This window comes from Stigmatopora argus, chromosome 8, assembly GCF_051989625.1.
Source record: "Stigmatopora argus isolate UIUO_Sarg chromosome 8, RoL_Sarg_1.0, whole genome shotgun sequence".
NCBI lineage: Eukaryota > Metazoa > Chordata > Actinopteri > Syngnathiformes > Syngnathidae > Stigmatopora > Stigmatopora argus.
In genome coordinates, this window is record NC_135394.1 from 9,818,911 (window position 1) to 9,838,546 (window position 19,636).

The 19,636-nt window shown below is 38.1% G+C and overlaps 1 protein-coding gene across 4 annotated transcripts in view; it reads right to left on the reverse strand.

Moving 5' to 3' along the window:
- The window catches only part of atf6 (activating transcription factor 6), a 38,882-nt gene extending 19,881 nt beyond the window's left edge, over window positions 1-19,001 (reverse strand). For all 4 annotated transcript variants that reach the window (XR_013301206.1, XR_013301204.1, XR_013301205.1 and 1 more), the window contains exons 1-15: window positions 18,794-19,001; window positions 18,022-18,098; window positions 17,294-17,363; window positions 16,660-16,757; window positions 15,654-15,777; window positions 15,358-15,561; window positions 13,483-13,640; window positions 8,871-9,056; window positions 8,541-8,632; window positions 7,255-7,380; window positions 5,392-5,487; window positions 5,180-5,282; window positions 4,585-4,655; window positions 2,479-2,590; window positions 88-172 (exon numbers count right to left, since the gene is read on the reverse strand). Coding sequence is in view for 1 of the 4 variants with exons in the window: in XM_077606494.1 (XP_077462620.1) it covers window positions 88-172; window positions 2,479-2,590; window positions 4,585-4,655; window positions 5,180-5,282; window positions 5,392-5,487; window positions 7,255-7,380; window positions 8,541-8,632; window positions 8,871-9,056; window positions 13,483-13,640; window positions 15,358-15,561; window positions 15,654-15,777; window positions 16,660-16,757; window positions 17,294-17,363; window positions 18,022-18,098; window positions 18,794-18,878 (1,687 nt within the window). In the remaining 3 variants the exon portion in view is untranslated. The remainder of the gene's footprint in view (window positions 1-87; window positions 173-2,478; window positions 2,591-4,584; window positions 4,656-5,179; window positions 5,283-5,391; window positions 5,488-7,254; window positions 7,381-8,540; window positions 8,633-8,870; window positions 9,057-13,482; window positions 13,641-15,357; window positions 15,562-15,653; window positions 15,778-16,659; window positions 16,758-17,293; window positions 17,364-18,021; window positions 18,099-18,793) is intronic.
- Window positions 19,002-19,636: the final 635 nt, after the last annotated feature.

Below are 19,636 nucleotides of genomic sequence, written 5' to 3' on the forward strand. Positions count from 1 at the left end.
GTGCAGTGTTACTGAGCTCCCATCTCGCCTTGCTTGTGTTAAAGTGCTGACTGATCGGTTTCCACAAGTGTTGTTATGAGTCCTTACCGTTTATGTGAATGGCAGGCAGCAACACAGACATCTTAGGGCGACTTCCCTTATTGTGGTTGGTGGCAGGAAGTAGCAGATGATCCTGAGAACAAACACAAGGTGGTTATGGAAAGCATACAAATGGTATTATCCTTTTATAAATGAGAGACTTCTCATTTTAGGGTGCTGAAAAAATCTTTGTGGTCAATAGTGGTCATTTCTTAGAAGTGTCACAAACTGAGTCCAATTTCCATTGAGCCTATAATCAAGCTCTTCTTTGCTAGGCACTTTTGTGTCCTTCATTTCCAAAAGATCGAATTCATTCATTCATGATATTTTAAATAAGGACCGAGACTGTGAAATCGGAGGTAAAGACTAAACAAAAGATTTTTAGGAAAATCCTTGCAACAAAAAAACAGCAACGGGTAGTTGCCTTGAGGTATGAATTTATGTACAATGAGTTTTATGTGAACAGTGAAAGGATAACTACAGGATACGAGGGTTGAGGGATGCCAATATTTTAGAGATTGCATGCCAAAACCACTGTTGTCAAAAGGCCCAAATATCAGGACCAGGATATGAAAACCACACCAAACATGAAATTTGTGAGTAATGACAAGTGGGTGTGGCTTTAGTGTAATTTACTATTTAGCAGAGCCTCATAAAAACACATATATAATTTCCCATAAGAAATAATGAAAATGTTAAAACATGTAACTAACTTTTTATAAAAAACGTATTAACCCATTAAAGGCAAGTGACTATATTTTGACCATTAAAAAATAATTGATTGGACAACAAACCCTGTTTAAGGCACTGTATTCTATGTTGGTCTTACTTGGAGAGCTAAGTTTTGCTAATATGCTCAGAGACCACTCAATGACTTTTATCTCTCGAAATAAGTGTTTTAATATCACCAAAATGGCTGTCAGCAGTAAAAATAATGAAGTGTTTTAGGAATATAAAGTTAAAATTCAAAGTATGACATGCTTACGGCAAACAAGGCACTAAAAACACTGGAAGGCACCAATGGGAGTATTAAATGGCTCAATATGAGAGGTTGTACATATTACTGCTCATCATCAAGTGGCTTTCAGTGAGACAAACTGACAGATGAGCTACAGCCTCCATGACCACAGAGACGTTTTCCTTGAAGCTTGGATAAGACCCTCAAGCAAGCCTTTCCACCACGTCACCCTGATACAGCCTAACATAAAGCTGCAGGTGTCATAACACAAGAAATATGAGTATGTCAATTTTCTGGGCTTGTTGAGAAGTAACATTTCCATCACCTCAACTTATTTCATGCACAAATGAAGGCCACAGGTGCCTGTTTATTGCATAGGGTTTAGTGTAACCTGGGTTTCTACAGGAACGGGTCAGAACAACCTGAACAATAAGCTGCCAGTGAGAGCAAAAAAGTACCAAAAAGCTACATGTCAAAATTTAAAATGATTGCCTTCAAATTCAATCCAGAACCTTGGCTAGCATTGTAATCTTATCATATAGAGTACGTACTTGGAAAAAAACTAATGTACATTCAATATGGAAATCCAGGGGCCCAAGAAAAATAAATACATGCAAATAAAAGTTGCAAAAGAACAGTGTCTTACAAATCAAATTTATTATAATGAGAAACATATGATTGTTTAAAAAAACTACTCTAAATGTGACATATTGCCTCAACGATAAACGGCAATTGCAAACCACTACGTCATATAGATGTGGGGAGCCACATGCTATTTTTACTTTTAACTTATTTATCTGTCATTTGCTGTCAATGGTTGACAATTAAAATTAAAGTGGAGAAATCCAAAAGGAAAATGACAAATGAAAAAGGCATGTGTATAGGCTTTGTGCAATGTAACAAAGGGGCCCCTCTATGAAGTATCCTTCTAAGAAAAGGTAGCGCTATAAAACCTAAAGTGATCAAAGTCCTTTTATTGAAAGTGATGTCCAGTTTTGAATTATGTCAGGGGGGAGAAAATCAAAAACAGGCCCCTTGTCTGAACTGAGGTAAAGTAGCCTAATGAAGAAAGGCATAGACGATGAGAAATGACACGTCGTGGGGCATAAAATCCAAAAACATGCACCTCATGATTGCAAATGGGCTGAGAAAAAAAGAACTGGACAGGCATAGTTACACATGTGGGTGTATGCGTATTATCCTATTTGACGCATGGACTCACATCAAATTTTTATGTTGAGGAACAGACCTATTACACACCATTTATGATTCATTCGTTAGGCCCTATTTTCTTAGTCACTTCATGAACAGTTTACAGGAAAAGACAAATTTGAAAATGTCTGGCAGTAAATCAGTGCTGTAAAAAACTTTATAGACTATTTTTACACAACAAGTGACATTATGTCAGATTCCGTTTTAGAGGGGTGTAAATCCAAACTTACCCTGCGGAAAGACACAACGTAGAATGTGTCGCCTCGTCGATTGATCTCGGCAAAAAAATCACCATATGAGTGAGACGGTTTGTAGTACACCTGGAGCTCACTGCCAGGGATCCTTAAAAACAAAATGGCAATATTAATAAGAGTCATCTATCCATTTTTTTTCCTCATTAGGCTGAGCTGGAATCACAGTGTGCATATACAACTGTAAACCAATGTAGAATTTTCACTCTTTAATCCCATTGGCTGCCATTGATGGCATTAGATGTCCAATTCCTTTGGAATGGGAAAGGGCGAATGAATAAATGTTCTAGTCAAAATGAATTGCAGATCTCTCAGTGTCACTGAACTGGAAAACTAAGTATCATCGTCAAAGGCTGGCAATGAGTTAATAAAAGTAGTAAGACTGTTTTTGAGATAGAGAATGACAACATGTGGAAAACATGTTAACTCAATACAGGAGCAGTAGGGATTTACAGGAATATTTTAGGAAAATGGCAATGTGTACAACACATGTACGGACACGTAGAAATTAAACTGCAATTTGGATGATTATAGGTGAAACAACGGCTCTATTAGGGTCAGTGCTGAACTGGGGGACAATTTACATCCCAATGTAAATTATGCACATAAAAAATACTAAGATATGCTGTGTGTGGTTAAAAGGACGTACTGAGACCAAATGTAAGAAATGAAAAGAAAAGCATGCACCCTTTTTTACAAACGAGTCTAGAGTAGAAAAGTCGTTTTTTCCTCTTACTATTTCCATCAGTAATTTTTTCTTGGTCAACTCCTAAAGCTAACATTTGTACAGATTTTCAACTCTGTTACTACTATAGCAAGCACTGGTTATTTTTCAGGATTTTTTTTAACCTAAAATGTCCTAATGTCCCAAAATTCTTGAATGACCCGCCATGAGTGATTTTCCTGCAGTATATAATGGGTGGGGGAAAATACAATGGATCGTTTCCATGAGGTAGGTTGGCTCGCTCAACAGGACGATTTTAAAAGCTGGGAAGATTTTACAGCTGTACAAAATCTGTGTAAAGTGTGTGGTTGGGTTAATTTAATCAAAGCATGTCCATGAAACCTGGAAAGCCTTTTTTCGTAAGGGTTTTTTGTTCTTTTTTTCTTTCCCAATTGTCTTCAAGCCAACGCACTTTGGCGACGGCTTGACATTTTCCCACCTAAAATTAGCTTCTTACATTTGAGTCAATTTTGTTGTTTTCATTTCAGATGATAATTTTTGGTCAAGAAAGTAATACTTCTGGGAAAACTGGCACTGGTAGGATTACTTATTAATACTGGACACAGATAAACCAAATAATTCATTTGCCTGTATTACTTTTCCTGTATTCCTGTATTTTTTCAAATCTGCAACCACATTGCCTATGATCTGAATTGAGAAAACCTATACTTGAAGCTGGACTGCTGGACCTGTTCAAAGCGTTTCTCCTTCGTCCTTCGCATTTTCTAGCCAAGGAAGGAAAAAAAACTATAGGGGGCCAACAAAACCTATTGCCTCCATCTGTCTGATGTGAGTGCAGCTCAGCAGAAAAGGTTTTGAGAGCCAAAACTATGAAGTCAAGTACTGGGGTCATCCTTTACAGCCTGTGCTTCATTAAACTGTAAAAAGTAAGAAGGGGGACCATTTCCAAAAAAGGAGAAGACATTTTACCTCTCATTATGGTTCCATTTAAAGAGCCACTTAAGCTAAATGCCATTTTACGAACAGTTGATCTACGTAATGGTGTTGTGTGGCAGTGCGTCCGTGCAACTGTAATTTACAACATAAAAACGTCTCACGTTCCATAGAGAAATGTGTATTTTTTAGGTGCATCATTTTTTTCAGCAGGGTGTGTAATTAATGCCAGGTCTATCAAAGCTTTATTTGTTTAGCTGACAAATTCACATTTACCTCAGTTGAGCTGTATTCACTGCAGTGACTTAAAAAAGTAAATTAAACTTTAAATGTAGGTGGGTGGAGTCTAGAATAGAATAAGTTACTCCTTATTGCTTCTATAAAATTGAGCACATTTTGCAGGTATAATCATAATAATAATAATAATAAACCTTTGTGAAAATACATGATATCATGCCATTACTCACTTTTCTTTGGCAGTTTTCTCATATGGAACAGTCACAATCTGGGAGCTCTCTGGATCCTTATGTTCTGTTTTCTGTTGGAAAATTTTAAACATGGTTTTCGTATAGAAACACGCAACAACAATAACATTGGCTGGCAAATTCCAACCAACCGATTAAGTCTAATAGTTGGGTTGGCCCATTTAAAAAAACATTTTTTTTAACCGCAGTATTTTCAAAAACAATGACACAGGTACCATTTGTGGAAAGCCCTTATAATATATTACGATGGTACCCCAATGGATGGTCATTGAAAAAAAGTAGATGGGAAAAGGAGCAGGATAGTGGGGAGCCGTACTAATTCCACAGATACCCCTGCAGTGTTGTATTTACTTTCTCATGGTTGCCGGATTAAATCCAGCTCAAAAAGCAGGAATGAGAGAACAAAACCGAGGTGTGGGGAGGTAAAATGGTTGCGAACAGAGACACTTTAATTTGCCATACAAACCCCCTTCATGACGAAAGTGATTAGTTTAATGTACTTAGTTTCAGTTTAGAAGTTGTTAAGAAAGAGGTTTATAAGGCAAATCATTTAGCAGAATGAGTTGAAGGGACTTGCCAGAATGCTCCTGGAGGGTCTGAGGTGGTTGTTATTCATTCGCCTGGATTTGGTCAGCTGCGCGTCATGACGATTGAACCACCCCTTCAACTCATGGGCCAGCCTGTCGATCAAAGTCAGCACACATTGAAAAGCAAGCTATTTCCCCCCCCTAACTACAGAGCCGTTATGTTGTGGGTATGTTAAAACAGTAACTGGACTTTAACACTTACTCAATACACTTGGTCCTATTAACGTGTGGCAGGCATGGGGGTGGGGACCTGAGAAAGTTCAGCTCCTTTACCACCATCAGCGCCTTGTCTTCAGGACTGCAACACCACAAACAGATGACAGAGGACCAAGAGACAATTAATGATAGTTGAAAACCTGTTGAAAGGCTTGGAAATGGTCATGTGAGAATTTTTGGCGCTTTAATCATCTGCTATAAATGTTCTTCTCATTAGAAAAAGGCTTTCGGTGCAAATGGCGAGCCAACCTGGCTGCCTGCCTCGTGTCTGTAGTCAAACAACCGAGACGAGTGGGTCCGAGGAAAGCTATTGACAAATCGGTTTGGCTTCATTTGGGTGATTTTGTGCAGTCATCTCACGGCATGAATTAGATTTAATGGATGCCATAAGTAAAGGCGGCAAGAGGTCTGTCACACAATAGAGTTTAAGCATATGGCAAAATAAGAAGTGACACAATGTTAACACATTGGTGAAAGTATCAGCCCTATGCATGCGTTCGACATTACTTGTACATTTGCATGTTGACTTCTTTATGTAATGTGGCAAAACCTGAGCTTATTTTATATCGTACAGGTGTACATTTTCCTTTATAGCGAGTTTGACGGTCCTGCTCAAGCTACTGGTGTACCCTGTCTACACTTTGTGCCCACCTACTTGCAAGGTCGCTCTTTACCCAAACCTAGGTCACTAAAGCAATTCTCCCCATGGGTCTTCCAAATCTGAGCACTTGTAATGACTAAACCTCAACCATCTCTCAAGGTCCTGTAAAAAGTTGTGTTGGACAACATGTCAGACCCCAGGGGCTTGATCATAACTCTCGGTGTGGGGCCCACATTAACCTTTGTGCACACACAGCTTCCTATTTAGGGAACCCCCCAGATTAGGTTGCATTGCCCTACCCCAATCATCCTGTCCTCTGTAAGCATTTGGCAGTGTCACCCCCTTTAGAAACATCTAATGTGTTCCTTCCTCCTCACGTTGGTTTCATGCGCCGAGGAAAGCTGATACCACAGGTGACTGGCTTGTATTAACAAGTGACATAATGCACATGTAAATCTGACAAAACACAGGCTGACAATGCCGTGGACTTTAACCACCTTCAAAAACATCATTTTACGACCACAGGAGTACAGGTAAGGTACGAAATAAGAATGCTATTCGTACAATTTGCAAATGAGACCGGCTGACCCCCAATTGCTTTTAAAATAGAAAGAAAAACATACAAGTACTTGGAAAAATAAGCTGTGACTTGTGATATAGAACTGGATGTCAAACAGTGCCTGACCCCAATTTCCCACCTTGTTACTCAAAGTATAACTCGAGGGATATTTGAAGGCAGACATTTGGATAGCCCCTTGCGTTCATGTTTACACATGTCACAACCAGCTGGCGCCAGTTCATGCTAGGCCCCGTGCGCAGGTGCATCCTGGGTTGTGTATCAAGGTTGTTATCGTTAACTAAAACGAACGAAGTGACAAAAACTAGAACTGAAACTGTATTTTATGTTCACAAAACTAAATGGGTTTAAAATTAAAGACACTAATCCATTTATCCAATCTGTTTTATTCAATATTTTGTATTCAATTGTTGCATATAAAAATGAGAAAAATTAACATTTTTATTTTATTATTTATTCCTATGTATTTCTATGACGTGCTGAAAAGTCAATTTCAATTCTTTATTTAAATAAGCATATTGTTTTTAAGGTTTGTCTGCTTTATCAGACTGATGTCTGTTCCCCTACTATTTCAGAAAATGAGCTGCTCTTACAGTCAAAGTAGAGCAGTCCAAAGAGCTATTTGCTAGCACAAACGTTTAGGTAATGTTATTTGTGTTTGAGCACATTACCTGTCAGCCATTATGATGGGGTCGCTTTCAACAGCGTTGCTCTCTGATTGAGGCAAGCCCAAGAGGTGTCGGCTCTGTTGAGCGAGTGTGACCTCAAGCCTGGTATCTGAGTCTCCCTGAAGATGACTGATTTGAAGCATGTGTATAAAGAAAAAGGGAGGGAAAAAAGAAATCAGGACATGAGTTGGTGAAATAAAAAAGGAAATTCCAAGTGGCCCTCATCCTGTGCACACTGTGAGTTTCTTTGTTTGCAACAGTGATTTCTGATCTAGTCTGTGCAATCCAAAGCACACGTAGTGTCCTTCAGTGCTTTTATAACACTCCCGTTGGCATTTTCATTTTACATTATAAAATGGAATGTGGCTTGTTAGGTGTGCACATTTTACAGTTACTGAGACCAAGAGTATATCACAAACATGAATAAAAGAAGCACTTTTTTCCATGCGAGTGCTACATAGACAATTCTGAGATGAAGCGCACATTCCTAACGCGGAATAAAGCCTATCTAAGTCAACATATTCAACTCTTACCACTTGCAGAGGAGATTTCCCCCCAGGAGAAAACTAACATTTTTATAACATGACATCAGAGACTCTGTTGTTACAGTTGGATTAAACAGCGCATTTGCAAGATGGGTGGAATTGAGCTCTTTATATAACTTGTCTTAATTTGACGGTGGTTAAAATGAGAAAAGCAGAGATGAAAAGGAATGGCCACATATGTATTTTGCACAAAATGTGGTGCGTGACATGTTTTGTTCTAACGTTGACACGGGGTAAATGTTTACATCTCACCAAACCTCAATTTGGCTGCTCTGATGTTTGCACACCTATTAATCACCAAGTCCTATAAACTCTGGCGAGAACATCAGAAGCGTTATTGCAAAGATGACTACATTACCATAAATCATCTAAGACAAGGACAGTATAGACCACTAAATTCTCATGGTTTATTGGTTGATTTCAGCACATTGTCTGAATCAAGCACGTTTCTGTAATCACAGTCTTAGTTAAACTTAAAAGTTGGCCACTGATTTGACATACTGTGAACTGCCTTCAGGCTCCAGATTGATTCAATAGGAAATAGTTTGCACTGTTTTCAATTGGCTTTTGGATAATGTTGTACATGACAGGCAGGAGTCCCACAGTGAATCATCGGGATTCCCATTTATTTCCTCTTGTGAGCCCGCCATAAATTAAACGTAGCAGTAATATTGCTCTAATAGTAACTGCCAACATTTTTTAATAAAAATAAAGAGACATTGCAACCGTCCATTCAAGTGTTACCTTATTGGGCCGACATTAAGCAGGAAGAAGACCAGGACCACCATGAGGCACACAGCTCGTCTCTTGGGGGCAGTTGCCTTAAGCACAGAATTCTGCAAGAGGGTAAAATGTTTTTAATTCAAACAGCATGAGTCGCAGAGATGTTGTGGATGATGCCACATTGTGAGGACTTTTCCCCACTAGGGGAAGAAATAAAAGATGAACTTGGTGCCTAAACTTTGAGTTCAGCGTACAAATGATGTCTTACTTTTGACCCTTCTGACCCCAAGATAATGTTGAATTAAGATTGAAAAGAAGAGTCTTTTTCACTTGCCACAAATTGACACTCACCTCACTCAGCAGGCCTTCTAGTTGCCTCTTGAGGCTGCCATTTTCACATTTGAGCATCGCGTTCTCAGATAGCGCCACATTTAGGCGCTCTTCCAGCATCAGCAAATACTCTTTCTTTTTCTTCCGAGACAAGGACGCAGACTCGCGGTTCTTTATCATGCGCTGCTGCCTCTGGGAAAACTTTGTCTGAGATCCGAAAAGTCGGACAGACAGAATCAAGGGAGATTGGGGGGGAGAAAAGAACAACACTTATGATTATGACTCATGTCGCAAGATTCATCATCACATCTGGATGTGTTTGGCGACCACCTATCCAAACAGGAAAAATGGCAACTACAGTGTGAGAATGCAATGAATGCCCACATGAGCCTCCTGCTGAGCTGTAAATCATTTGCCCCTCACTGTAATGTGACATCATTTTTATAAATGTTATAAACACCTTTTTGTTCCTGTAATGAATGCCCCTCTTTATCATACTTATTGCATATTATCCACATATGAAGCCACAATTTCCCTGTATAGCTCATAATTCTCCTGCATGAATTGGTGGGGCAATCTTTGCTTTATTAATGAAGCTTTCTGTTTTCTTGGATTCAAAGAAGAAACCAAATGTACACTTAAACCGATTCATCTTTAATCTGTTTATGATCAGAAAGTGCGGCAAAACTAAACGAAGGACAACAGCGGAAAAACTGACGTGGAAAAAAATAAATCAAAGAAAGTGTGCCAGTCGGAAATATAAGATGGGGGAATCAAATTAAGGGGAAAAAAAGAGACATTATAAAGAGCTCACTCGTATTCCTGTTCACTACAAATGATGGGAGTCTTAAATTGATGGTTCAAGACATTTGTCAAAGGGTCCATGACACCCTTTAACACCCAACAAGTGCTTAAGTGGACATGATAAAGTCTGGGCTAGTGAAGCCCTTGGGGCTATATAAATAAGACATGACAAAGCAGACCCCTAAGTGTGAAGTGTCTTCTTGTTTTGTTTTTATTTCACAGTGGTTAGACTTTTTTTGTCTGTCAACTATGCTACAAAATGAGACATTTGAGGCACCTTCATTATGTTCATTGTCGCCCTGTCTACTAATGTAAATACTCCCAGGCTGAAGCCGCTAACATTTCTGGACAAATAACCCTCGCGTTGATGAAGTTATTGGGATCCTTGTATTTGTGTGCCGTTTCCTGAGAAACTCGCCGGTCTCCCAGCCTCAATTTGGGAGAAGTGCCACAAGCGCGAGCCTGGGAACGCCACAACTACGCAGTTACCAAGGGGCGTGACGCAGGGTGAACGTCACGTCGACACCACAGTGAGGCTGAGCAGGGCAAAAACGGTGGTTACATTTTTGCCGCTGAGAAAATGTTCATGTGGGGTACCATGCTATGCACAGAAAAACACATTAAGTCTGCCCATGAATGGATTACATGACCGAGCTGTCCAATGGAGTGCTGTGTATGGAACCTGTTGAAAACCACTGACAGTAGTGCAGACACTTGTGTGCAATTATGTAGGTGAATCTATAAACAAAGACTTAAGTTTTATAGGGTTTTTAAAGCCATATGTACTATATATTCTTTATTATAAGCCAGGAGAGTATCTGGTTGTGATGTGTTGAAGATGGCATGTCCCCCACTTTCCAAATCCGCCCCATACCCCACTCCCCTGGCTATACATTAATTTTAACAGCCATTAAAACATTATTTTTAAACACGTCGTTTCACGTTTTCGCCAAGCTGCCTTTGAACGCAGACAGCAGATGACAGCGAAAGTGTGGAAAAAAATACCATCTGCAAAACTTTACATGAATTTTTCCATGAGAGCAATAGAAGTTTATGTGTAATCTCTTTTAGTGCGTAAATTAAAAAAAAAATGAATTTTGCCTTTAAGAAAACTTAAGTTTTTCTAATGGTTTTGAATCCATCTCCAAGTGCTGCCCCCCTGAAGTCCTTTGATGACCACCTGATGATCGTTAGACCTTCACTTGATAAAATTAAGTATTTGTAATATAGTGTAAAATAATGTGTCTGCTTGATGCGTCATTATTTCTGCAACTTCTTGCATCTGGGTCAAACTGGTAACACTTCACAATTTTCAAGTTTAATGCGCACTGTTATACGGGACAGGCAGATGAATTCAATCATCACACACTCTGGGCATGTTAACCAAAACAAAAGATGGCTTTTATGTGGTTGCTGGATTGCCCCAAATGATGGGAGCAATGCATTTCTTTTGTGCAACTTTAAGTAACGTTTGTTTCTCATTGCATCATTCCTTCAGAGCTATCTAATGCACAACTTATACTTTGTTTTGAAATTCATTCCCCAAAGCCTTAATATTCCACTATGAATAACTTACACTTATTTAGGTCTTTTGCCGATTAAATGTAGCTTATGGAGAAGCACCATCAATTTCGTCACACGCTGTTTCTGCGTGTGATGACAAGTAGGCTTTTTGTGTTGTGGTAATGACGACATGGCCTATGTCCGATTATTATTATTATTATTATTATTATTATCTTAAAATTGAAGTATTGAAATCTAACATACAAGGAGAAAAGACCAATCAAGACTAACACCACCACCACTTCCGTAATCCCCCCAGGTGGTCGTGGACCTTCGGCTTATCCCCTTAGGGGTCAACACAGCGAAACTGTAGAATCTCCCGTTAGATTTGGCACACAGGTTTTAGGCCGGATGCTCTTTCTCATGCATATGCGGGAATCTAACCTGGGTCACCACCACAATGTAGCAGGACGCCCAAACCACTGTGCAACCACAGGGTCACCGCTGTCCCCTCTATATCCTCTGATGCTGACAATAGAAGATTTGTGGAGGTTGATAATATGTGTCTTATTCTGGAGCAGCCAAAAATCCCGGCTGTGCAAGAGCAGCATTACATAGCAAAGGTCCAATGCTTGACGACGTTTACAGCTGTCGCCAATGGTTCATCCTGCGCAACACCTGTCTGAAGCATGTAATCGTTCACAGCCGTTTGACACCCGGGCTTATATAACCTATATAACTATAGGTCACAATACAGTTACACATGGATACAATTGGCACTGTCAAGTCGTATTTAACAGGCATGTGACGTGAGATGTCACCCGGCCAAAACAGTACACCACTGTGCTGCAATGCACAGTTAAATAGATTCGCAACAGGCAGATGACCTACATATAAGTTTTATTTTTGGACTGTCGCTCATTGTAGTCAAAAAAATTGGAGAGTTGAGAACCGCCAAATCCTGACAAAAAGTCACATTTAAATTATTCAATATTATTTTAAACAAGGGTTTTTTATGCTTGACCAAAAAAAGCAGTATTAAATGTCAGTGTGTTCCGTTCTAAGAATAAGATGGTATTGTAAAGGCTTTTAAGTGTACACACAGTTCTTCATTCTGTACTTTTTAAAAATGTTGTTATTATGTTTACAGATGGGGTGAAAACATGTTTCTTTGAGTTAGTTGTAAAATGCACCAACTATGGAAATTTGATTAGACTCAAAATACTTCAGGTTAGGCCTGTGCTAGGCTGATTTTTGTTTATATGGTCCAATCTCAATTTCATGTTTTCTCCTTTTTTTTTCTTTTTCTTTTTTACACTTGGTTTTATGTTGATTTATAACTGCAAGTATACATACAATGGCACTTACCATTATATAATAGCATTAAGCTAGATGATGCTAAAAAAATGTAATGTGTTTTTCATTTTAGAGCACAATATGGGTGATAATCTTACCCAGCTTTACTTTGGGCTGCGTGTTTGTTATTTTATAGGTCATTTCATAGTTTACCCTGAGTAGACTCCAACTGCAGCTTCTTTGAAATAATACAAAAAAGATAACGTGCAAACACTTAATGAAACATTGCAAATTGTATGCCAAACTAAACAGCAAAAGAGAAAACAGCAGATTCAAGACCATGTCCCAGAAAAAAATGCAACGACCAAAAGTTGTGAGAATATTTTCTCAAATCAAAAGGTCAGACAAGATCGGGCCAACACAAGCGTTGATGCTGCAGACCGAAGCCTGAAACAACAGTGAGGGTCTGTGTAAAGAGGCAAACAAATCTGAAAGTTTTGTAGGTTAAGTTCAAATATTTACAATAAGGAGGATGTAGATGTCACTGCATAAACAGCCAATAACTCTGTGTGTGAGAAGGACAAAGTTGAGAAACTTATCATCAACACTAATATTTCACTCAACCATCTTATCTCATCTATCAATATTTTGGTGGTTAACACCTCTGGTTTACAGTATGCCATGGCAACTGACTGGTGGTATGTTAAACAGTTCTGCGATTCAAGATTTAAATATTTGCTGCCTTCCTTTGTGAAGCTTAAAAACTTTAAATGTTCTTTGTGCTTCTTACCCAATATGTATTTGATTCATATGTAGTAGTATGGAAAATAGAAGGATAGATTGTATGACTTCCAGTTGCCACCAGCGCCATGTTGGGGTCTATTGGGTGTGCCATTGTTTTCATTGGCCTATGTGGCAGTTATGACTGAACTCTACCTAGCAACATGTGGCAAATGTGACATTGTTATGTCAGGCATGGAGCAGAAAATTTCCAATCCAGCCCAAAGCTTTAAAAAAGGTGTTAACTCACATCGTCATCCGAGGAGGGGCTTCGAAGCGTGACCACGGGTGGCGTGACGACAGGCCTGTCCTTGCCTAGTGCTGGTATGGCAACCATGGTGCCAGTGACAGACTGGGGGGAATTTATCTGTAGCAACTGGCTTGGTTGTGACAGTAAGAGAGGCTGGCCTAAACAGGGAGATAACACAGATTAAAATGAATAATCTTGTTGAATCTTTTAAGCAATGTTTATTTTTCATAGTGTTGAAAATTTCAATAAAAAAACAATTTTCCAATGAAGTGAGCAATTAATTTTGCAAACCAAGAAAAACAAGCAAATTGATGACAGAAAATATTGCTGTCTTCTCAAAGAAAATATTGATGCATGATTATATTAAGGGGTAGTCTTATCAGTGTTCCGTTTAAATAGCCTCGGTCTGCAGGCGGCCCAAAAACCCCCCACGACTCATGACCTCCATTAACCCATGCCTTTTAACGGCTGTCGTTATGTTTACCAAGTTTACTTTGACCTGTTATTTTTTACCATGCACATTTCAAGTGGAGAGATGTGTTAGTATATGTGGAAGAGTGCATGTGTGGCCACAGTTTAAAAACACTGGTTACAACCACTAAGAACATAAGCAAGCAGTATCACAAATGGAAAAAAAAGAAAATCACATTAAAGCAGGTGGTAGCACTGCAGGAACTTGGGACTTCCCGGAATAATTCCCCGTAGAAACACAGTGACTCCTAATACGAAACAGCCCGTCAAAGCTAATCAAGTGTTCGCCAGCTCTGCTAATTAGTGTGTGTGTAGTGCCAAACACTTCAAAATTAGAGCGATGAAGTCACATGAATACAGAAGCCTCAAGAGAGCAATTTGTTCTTGGTACAAAAGTACATTAAAGCCCAGAGCAGTTTACAAAATGAGAACTTTAATGTAATTCTTCAAGCTGATTGAGGCAAACAGTTCAATTCTGTGAATAACCAGAAGAACATGATAAGGCAAAGAATAGCCCACTTTAGACTTCAGCCTTTTGTGCAAAAGTTTGATGTATCGGACTCGGCCATCTGTAGCCTCAGCTTTTACCGAGTGGACGGCAAGGGGAGCCAAGTTCAAATTCAAGGCAAGAAGGGAGCCAAGTTCAAATTCAAGGCAAGAAAAGGTCACGAAATACGCCGCCAACTTGGATGATGTGTATTTACATTGGCCTGGGTGTTGAAGATGTAACATATCGGGGAACATGAATAAATAGATGTAGATTGGGAGTAAGATAAATTAATACTTACTCAAAAATGTAGCGCCTTGTAGAGTCCCACCTCCCACACATGAATTTTATCAGTAACACGAAAGCATTAGATTGGACACTCTAAATTGCCCCTAAGTATGGGTGTGAGAGTGCGTGATTGTCCGTCTCCTTGTGCCCTGCGATTGGCTGGCCACCGATTCAGGGTGTCCCCCGGCTATGGCCCGGAGACAGCTGGGATTGGCTCCAGCACCCCCCGCGACCCTAATGAGGATAAAGCGGTTCAGAAAATGAGATGAGATGAGACGAAAGCATTACTACCGGAAAGCTGATTAATAATTGAATTGGACTTTAGCAGCCTCTAAAAGGGTACATAAAGTGGGAGGGGGGGATTTCAAATGAAAGCTTCATGATCTGATGCAGCCTTCAGAATTGGGGAATTCCACTTTGAGGCAACACTACCCTCTGTTGGCTACATTGCAAATTTTGCTAACTAAAAATAAAAAAAATAAAAATAAAATCGGTACCAAAGCTATTGATTTCAAATACACCAACTCAATCAAAAGTAAAAGAACATGGAGACTGATGCAACTTTCTCAAAAACAAAAACACAGACAGGAGTGATGCAATCTGTGTAACACATTGATTTGGACGCAAACCTGGAGAGGGCGCTGGCTGGATGCTGATCGGAGCTGTTTTGACCACAGGCACCACGGTGGTTTGCAGGGGCTGGATGATGATTGTCTTAGGTGTCAGGCGAGCAGGTGTGTTTGTCCAGGGCACTGCTGTAATAACCGGTTTTGGTTGGATGGAAACTTTGGCACTCAACTGAATGGGCCTGTTGCCTGACGGCACTGGTTTAGCTGTGAAAGGGACATAAAAGAATGGGATTGATAGAAGGTATCGTTTAGGTAAAGGCAGAGATGTATATGAAAACGCATCTGAATTGGCTCACCTCTCGTGGTCTGGCTGGGCCTCTTTGGTGCTTTCTTTGGCGTGGGTGGCATTTCAGAAAAACCACTGGACTCCGAGCACAAAGAAAGAGGAGAAGGCTGTGACTGTGGAGACAGAGCCTCATCCTACAGGGAAAATATATGCAATCAGTTAATTGAACAGTGTTTATAGTCAGATTTTGAAAAGATACAAACAAAAGCACAAAATGAAAACTCACACAAAGATGACATTAGATAAGTGAGGAACAAAACGTACATTCAAGTGTGTATAAATAAAATCAGCTATTATATTTATGTTCTCTTTTGTTTATTATGCTTTTACATTTGCATGTTATAAGTGCTATTTTCCTTCATTACAAATGACATATATAATTTACAATCTTATGTGCATATAAATAGAAAAAAGATTCATTTTCGATTGATTCACAAATTAACTAAATTCACAAATTAATCTGTGGGATTAAAAATGCAACTGTTTGACAACTAATTCTAACACAACACAAAGGCCACTATTTATCTTTCTAACTTTAAAAAGGGAATTATTTAAAAACCTATGGCATCATTTTACTGTAATCTATTTTTTAAGTTTGCATATATAAAACTGTGCCGTTTGTATTGTAACTCAAGGTAAGATCATGTTTGTCCTTGTTATGGCCAAGTGTGGAAACATCTGCCATTTAAGTCCTGCAAATTTGACAGAACCTGCCAACACATTTTATAGTAAATGAAACAACGAGAAAGCTCAGTCCCGCTTGGGTGGACAGTAAATACTAAGCTGACAAGGTGTTTACAGATTTTGCTTAATAAATGTCTCTTAGGAGTGAATTGTGCACATGTACAGAAAGTGTGTCTGTCAGCCAAGAGCATCTGTCCATTTTTGGATACCATCTAAATATTTGCACATATGGACATCTGACAGGAAATAGGGGGAAGCAAAGGTCACATTTGCATTGCAAATGTTCCAGTCAAAAAGGGAGAACGTTAAGAAGGTGAAATCACTGGACTTACGTGTAAGGAGTACGGGGACAGTGTCTCCGCAGCTGTGGGGGAGGGGATGGAGCTCATGGTGTAAGAAGGTGACAAAGAGTGAGCGCTCACCTCACCATCTGGATGCACAGGGACAAAGACGCATAGGACATTGTGTTTAGACAAAGTGTGGAAACACCTTGCAATACTTTGTTATGCCTCACCTTGAGCTACTTAGTTCTGCAAGCCCTTTATCAATAGCCAATAACAGTTTTTCTTGTTTAAATCAACACAGTCACAGTAACATTAAATTTGCATCTATATACTGAATGTATAAAATAAGTTTACAGGGGTATTCCTCTCAGTTAAAATGGATTGGATCACTGTCAGCAGTTGCCTTTGAGTTAATAAGGACACAGTGCTAGCACCAAAAAAATATAAGTCCCAAAGCATAATACTGCATTGCATACTTTAAAAGAAATAGGTTTTAAATTAGGGTCAAATAATGTAAAAAAATATATTTTGCGAACTCATAACTACCAACACAGTTGATTGAACGTATCAAATGCAAATGTGTTAGAAATTATGTATAGTTAATGTACTACATTCAAAGAATTCCCAGAAATATTTGTTACTTAATATACCATTAGAGTTGTCAGGATCTATAATTGTTTACCTGTGCTGATCGTGTAGTAGCCATCTGTGCATGTAGGAATATCAAAGTCAAAATCTGCACCCTCGCAAATCTGAAATGTAAAAAATATGGATCGTTAAAAATGGCATTAGTCTTTGACACAAATGAGAACAAAATCCACAAAATAAAGTTATAGCCAGTTGGAGGATATTAAAAACAAACTGAACACAATAATACTCTGTAAACCTAAGCAATAAAGATTTAATGAATAATTTGGATTTTGTAAAAATGTGAATGATTGAAAAAAATGTGTTTTTGGTATTAATTTTTAAAACAGAGGTTTTGCCCTGTATTTACATTTGTTCATTTTATTTTTGCACTACCTGTCTCGTTAAAAAGTAGAGAGGAGATTGTTTTTTTTATCATAAATTAAATTTGTGGTGAAAAGAAATATTATAATGTATTTTTAAATCAGCTTTATGTGTCATTAGAACAAGTGCAACAAAATTTCATTCCAGGTTCACATGTAATTTTTGGTCCTATTTCCCGGAACATAATTCTTTGTGTTTAGCAAATGCCAAAATTGCCCAAGTCATTTAACCAAACCTGCTGTGGATTCTTGACATGTTTTGAAATCAAATTGAGAGTGAGTTTTTCCCCGTCATCTCCCAAATCAATGTCCTAGATATGACAGCATAGTCCACTAACCTGTTTTACAGGTTTGGTCATTAGACATTATTAAAGTAATGAAGGATAGTTGCATTATTTACATAGTCTGGGTTCTCGAGGGCCTTGAGTAAATCATCTGTATCTCCCAGGGAGGCAAATTCATCAAAAAGATCCATATCTATATGGGAAAAAAAGAAAAACAATAAGAACACCCAAACACTGTATTAAACTTCAAATTTCATAATACGTACTACCTCATTTTCAGCACTACCCTTGCCCACTGGCACCAACAGCCCCCCTCCAAGTTCCGCCCCTCTAACACACCTGAGCTATTTGATATTGATGAAATAAATCATTTTTCCACAACTTAATAAAATCCTATTTGAAATGTTTTTCCTTTTTTAATTAAATATTACTAATAATGATTTAAAAGGTTTGAATCATTATTCCAACACAATCTATTGCATTTAGCATATAGTAATTTATATATTTATTTCTATTTTCCTTTGGGGTGTGGATTGTAATCACGCAAGAGTTGAGGATTAATTGTAACAAATACCTATATTGTATTTTTTAAAGATGTTCACGTTATCCGACTGACAATATTGTTATTATAAATCAAATGACACATTTGATGAAAATATGTCAAAAGATGGAAGCAGCATCTTGCCTTCAAACACAACCTATTACATCATCGCGTCATTACTAGTAAGATAATGCTAATGCTAACTTGGGTTAGGTACAAAGAGCAGATCGGCTACATCCCCGATATATTACATGTTAAAAGATGAAATCGTGTACATTTACTAATAGAATTGGTGGAAATTATGCAACAAGTATCCATCCCAAAGAAGGTCTTTCAAGAAAACTTACCCCATTCGCCTCCCTGGTTAATGGAGAAGCCCGACATTAAACAACTTTCAGGGTTGTCGATGTCTAAAGTTAAGTTGGACGACATCTTCTTTCAAATTCATTAGTAGGATTATTGTCCAAAATTCCGAAGAAATGTGAACAAACTGTACTAAACATGTGAATATGACCGGAAAGGAAGCGTCACTGCGTTCGACACGTCTGTTTTAAAAGGACGACGGAACTCATAGTGGGACAAAAAGGAAAATGTCTAAAGAACTGTTGTTACGTTACTTGGCCACAAGGTGACGTAAATGTGCTGCAAAATGAGAGTGAATAAACGACGGTTGCATATGTATATATGTATATATATATATATATATATATATATATATATATATATATATATATATATATATATATATATATATATATATATATATATATATATATATATATATATATATATATATATATATATATATATATATATATATATATATATATATATATATATATATTTGTAACAGTGCCTTTTCCATGTTTAAAAAAATAGATAGAAACTATGTCAAAAGAACTGAAGGACAAAACATTTTTTTAAAAACTAGTATTCAAATAACATACAGTTATGCATTTTATATTAGGTGTGAGTATTAGAATGTTATGATCTTTACAGCACGTAAATATCCATCTGTTTCTACAAGATGTCATTTCATTTTGGTATGCTAAAGAAGGACTATTTTTCTTAAAATGATAATTTTTGATTAGGAAATAATTTGCTATTATATTATTATATTACTCTCTAATTTAATTAGGTTAATTTGTTGAAATATTGGCACATAAGCCATCCTCAACATGTTTTAGACA